The following is a 5366-nucleotide window of genomic DNA, read 5'->3' as shown; positions in this document are numbered from 1 at the left end:
CAGTATATATATATATATGTGTGTGTGTGTGTATGTATTATGTATATATGTATATACATATATATATATATATGTATATATATGTATATATATATATGTGTGTGTGTGTGTATGTGTGTATGGATATATATTGTTTTGAAATTGCTCTGATAACAATAAAGTAATAAAGTTAAATTTACATTTTAAAAGTGTTTTACCGCCAAAATGGCAGCCATCTTGGAATTTTTTGTAATGACGTCATTTTTCCGATTACATTTTTTAACGAGAGTGAGGAGTAACTATTTAGCCAAGTTCTTGTTACATTTGATATACATAGCATATGTAAAAGTGACTAAAAACACACATTTATTTCCCCTATCCCCATCTTAATTAGCCCAAAATAGGATATTCTATGTCAAAATTTTAAAGTGCTATAAAAAAAATTGCCCAAGCTCTAAGAATGGGGATTTTTTTTCTGAGACAATATATGATATACTGATTCAGAAAAACCAAAAATAAATTTTCCTTTACTTTTTTCCCGCTAATTTCCTACTGCACCCAGGCTAATAATTCTTCAGGCTCTCTAATATTATTTTTGGATTTCAAGTCTCTCAAAAGATGGGAGGGTGACAAGACAGAAGACGTCTTTTAAACTTACGTTATTATACAGGAGTGCCCTTATACCTCACAGCCTTTTCGCGAATAATAATAATAATAATAATAATAATAATAATAATAATACAAGCTATGGAACATATATTATTTATATTGCGTAGTGAAGTCGTAAATTTACAGTCAGCTTCACTTTGCTGAAACAAATCAAAACGGAACATACAACATTATATTAAAACAGTACAAACATTAAAGTAAACAAAACTTTATTTAAAAGGATTTTTAAATTTCTTTTCCATTTGAAAAATATACAACCTGTTAAAATTACATATGAAAATGTTAATGCAGTTCGAAAGATTTAATTCAAACCATAAATTTATATTACATTGCAGTTGCATTAATAAATTTTATTTAAAAATGAACTTCCATTAAAATTGGATGTTTAATCAACACCAAAATGTATTTAACAGAAATACTATTTTAAGTATATATTCAAGTACCAATAAAACACTATTTGTTCCTTTACAAAAATAATTTGTATATAAATTTATACTGAATTTTATTTATAATTATTTATTTTAAACAATTCAGAGATGTGTATAAGAGACAGGAATAAGGATGATGATGGATGAGAATGATTAGTAGGATATTTTTTTTTTTTTTTTTGCTTATCGAAAAAGCTTTCACTGATAGAAGATCAGTGTGTAATACGTGCATTTTTCGGATCATTGATTGAATAATAGATAAAGCTGACTTTCTTTGTGTCAATGAAGCGATGAGTTATGCGACTAAATATAAAGCTTGCTTTCTTTGGCACATAGAAAATGCTTATATAAGTGGCTAGTACGGTAACTGTTCTGTTGTGTTTTAACGAAATTAATTGTATTACATAATTAAGATTATTATAAATACGTTTCAGCGAAAACAGCAAAATCGTCTAATATTTGTACTTTTCCATTTAGATCATAGGTGTTGTCAGGGTTTGTTTCCTTTAAATTTGGGTTACTATCCACTACGTAAACATCACGTGGTTTTAATTCCTGAAGTTCGATAGGGTCCTGACGCATAACAATCTGGCGAATCTTCTTCCAAGACCCCAAGACTGATAAAAACACCGGCAAGAATACAAGCCCATGTATAACACCAATCACAGTGACTAGAAATATAATTTTGAAGACTGCACTTAGAATGTATGTGGTTGAATTGCTGAGGGCAAGCAGTCCTAGAACGGTAGATAGACCTGCTTGCAGCATTGGCATTCCTACAGAGTATAGGGCGTATATTGTCCGTTTGTTTCCGAGCTTGTACGGAGCAACGGCGTATGTATACGCGATATGAGCCGAGAAATCGACGCTGAATCCAGTGCTAAGAGTTACAAAGATACTCGACTGGAAATCCAAGTTTATATTCCATGACGTCATGAATCCCAGGACTCCTATTTCGATTGAAACTATTGTCAAGACGACCCAAACAGAAACCAGTGGTCTTGGAATGAGAAGTAAAGATATAAATAACATTGATATAGCAGAGTATATCATGTTTTTCACTGTGTTTGGCAATATGAAAAAGTACTGATCGTAATATATGAAATCTTGTGCGAAGACATTCATTGGAAAACCAGACTTCTGAGCGAGATCTCTAGCTGTCCGAGTAAGATCTTGTTCGCGATCGGCACCGCTTATGTTTTTTGAGGAAACGTAAGCACGGGATGCGATTATTGTATCGTTACTTTGATTAAATACAATATCGAGAGTATACTGCTTGTATTGCGGATCAGTCAGAAACTCCGTTATAAGAACATTAATAAACTTATCCTTCCCATATTTTGTATAATTATGTAATTTAAGATACTGCATATAATCTCTCAACCAGAATGTCGTAAATTTCGCCGAATGAAACACATGTGTAGATTCAAATTGATTAATATCTGATTCCAGATTTTGTTGAGTTGACATATCCCAGTAACTGAGTTCTTTGTCGAAGAAAATGCAAACTTGAGCACCAAATAAATCAAAATTCTCAATCTCTTGCGCGTAATAACTAGCAATTCCAGACCCTTTTGGTGCTAATAACCGTCTTTCAATACCTATTTTCATCTGAAGCATGTATAAAATAGAAATTGATATATAAGTTACGTAGATAAAAAATACAAATAGTTTTGTCCATGTATTCATCAAGAACTCTCCATATACATCTCTAAAGAATTTCATGATGACATGTGGATGTTTCTCTTGCCCTCCAATATCTAATTTATCCGAACCACCAGCGCAGCAATATAGGTATGAAGTTGAAGGTGCTTTACTCTTCGGGACTACTTTCTTACAAGTAAGAGCATGTCGATTTGCGCGCTCGCGTTTTCCAGTAAGAACCATAAATGCAGAAAAGAATGTTACTTGATATATAAAGTCAAACATAACAGCTACACCTGTGTATAAGCAAAAAGCCTGTACAGCAGGAAATGGTGAAATGCTACCAAAAGCGAAAGCAAGGGTATTAGTCAGACTGGTTATGGTAATCGAAAGCGCGGCTTCTTCCATTGCCTCACCCGTCCTCTTCTCAATTGGCGCTCTAATGCTCGTCTTTCTCCAAGCGGCAACCAAGATAAACATGTCATCAACCCCTACACCTATTGGAAAAGAAGTTGATATATTTATATAGTAACAGAGCACACGTAGGCTTAATTAATAATAACGACGGTAACCACTATTATTATAATGATAATATTAATAATGTTGATGAAGGTGACAACGAAAGGGAAGTAGATGATGGCGATAATTATGATAATGATGTGGAACGACGATAATTATAGTAGGCCTCATAACAAACTCAACAAGATAATCTGAGATTTTGCGCCATATATACTATAGTCGATTCTCGCTGGTTGTTTTATTATATTGGTATAATATAACTAAACATGCATACTTATCAGGTGAGGTGTAACCATTGAGGTATAAAAATGTGTAACCGAGCGGTGAAGATGCACGTAATTTGTGTTAAAGTTCTTCGACTGTATGGGGGTTAGAATCTCCCTATTGTTTTTTATTTTTAGATAATAAAAAAATAATTGTGAATAATAATAAAATACGAAAAAGTATTCTATAAATGTACTACTACTACTACTAATAATAATAATAATAATAATAATAATAATAATAATAATAATAATAATTATTATTATTATTATTATTATTATTATTATTATTATTATTATTTGTGCATTTATAGAATACTTTTTTTTTCATATAGGCCTAGGCCTATTATTATTATTCACAATTTTCTTTGTATAAAATTGGGACAGCAGATTGTAAGATATACAGTTGGAAAATATTAACAACACTCTAAAATCTGCACCTTCTCCAATCCATCCGCCAAACGAGGCCTATCATAGGCGGTGGCAAGCCCATTTACCGGGCTTCCACGCGGTGGCTGCACGCCGTCCGGACTGCTACCAGTCCGCCGGCCATGAGTTTGACACATGGTCGATCGCTTTTCGAGGAAAATTAGAGGTTGTTCGGTCCAGTAGATTTTGAGTTATGCGCCCGGAAGCGTTTTTTTTTTCTGCAGTACACATAAGCAATATCGACCTCTTTTAGCCAATCAGAACATAGGAAGCCCACGATGACGTCAGACATAATTATGAATAATTAATCAGGAGCCTCGCTCTGCTGCTACATTCGTCTCGCAGAAGGGCGGAACGAAAGCTTTCACATGTTAGTACAGTATAATATACTGCTATTACCATGGAAGTATAAAATGCTAATATTAGCATTTTATACTTCCATGGTAATAGCATGGAGGCATGAATAGTAGGGTGAGCAATTAAGAGAGCACTGGGTTACAATTCATCGAGTGGGTTATTAACTAAAAAGCACTGGCTTATACTTATATTACTATTTATTAGGTGATTTATTAAAAGCAGTGAGTTACTAGTTATTGTATAGGGTGGGTTTATTAAAGCACTGGTTACATAGGCTGTTACCAGATGGTTGTTTTACAATATGTACGCCGTTATCAACTACAGTATCATATTGGCTTAATTGTTATAGGTTTGATTTTATTATGTGACTGATGCATTAGTATGTAGCCCTGTACCTTAGTACAGTAGTACTTGTTAAAGAAAACAGGCTATGCATGTTGCAAAAACAACAGGACCCTAGGTTTTCGAGTTGGTTGGGCATAGGAAAATGTTATTATGTTATTGCATAAAGTAGTATTAAAATTTATTATAAAGGAAGTAGGCAGGTGGTGCCAGAAAAGATTAGACAATCTTGTATTGGGCCGACCTACTAATAGACAGAACAGGGAGGAAGAAGGAAAATGAAAGGACCAACCCCTGGTTTGAAAGCCTCGTTTATTTAATGATAATGTCGATTTGTTACCTTTGTATGTTTTTGTTTGTATTTTACTATATTTTATATATTGTATGTTTAGAACGACATCCTGTAATGGGCGATTCCGCCGTTGGATGTAATTGAAATAAAATTTTTAAAAATAAAATAAAATAAAATGATGGCAGAGAGCAAGAATGCCGATGCTCCCCAAAATGAGTAAAAAAAACCCCCAAAAACGAAAAGGTTATTGATCAATCACACAGGTACGTATCCAGGGGGAAGCCGTGGGAGCCCCCCCCCCCCACCTTTTTATACAGTGTTAAAATTTTAAAGCTTATTCTTGAGCCAATACAAATTCTTTCCTGGGATCACTCAAAATGAATACTTCTAAACATGTAAATATGCATCAGTACACGTTATACATAGGCCTAATAGAACACATAG

General features: G+C 33.5%; 1 protein-coding gene across 2 annotated transcripts in view; it reads right to left on the bottom strand.

Moving 5' to 3' along the window:
* Nucleotides 1-1240: 1240 nt before the first annotated feature.
* Nucleotides 1241-5366, bottom strand: part of LOC117124689 (patched domain-containing protein 3-like) — a 10574-nt gene continuing 6448 nt past the window's right edge. For both annotated transcript variants that reach the window (XM_033271022.1, XM_033271021.1), the window contains exon 3: nucleotides 1241-3217. In XM_033271022.1, the coding sequence (XP_033126913.1) occupies nucleotides 1494-3217 (1724 nt within the window). In that variant the 3' untranslated portion in view covers nucleotides 1241-1493. The remainder of the gene's footprint in view (nucleotides 3218-5366) is intronic.

Source organism: Anneissia japonica, unplaced genomic scaffold, assembly GCF_011630105.1.
Source record: "Anneissia japonica isolate Jap-2015-1 unplaced genomic scaffold, ASM1163010v1 scaffold284709_len978187_cov192, whole genome shotgun sequence".
NCBI classification, from domain to species: Eukaryota; Metazoa; Echinodermata; class Crinoidea; order Comatulida; family Comatulidae; genus Anneissia; species Anneissia japonica.
The sequence above is the reverse complement of the archived record's forward strand: the minus strand, read 5'-3'. Positions and strand labels throughout refer to the sequence as shown.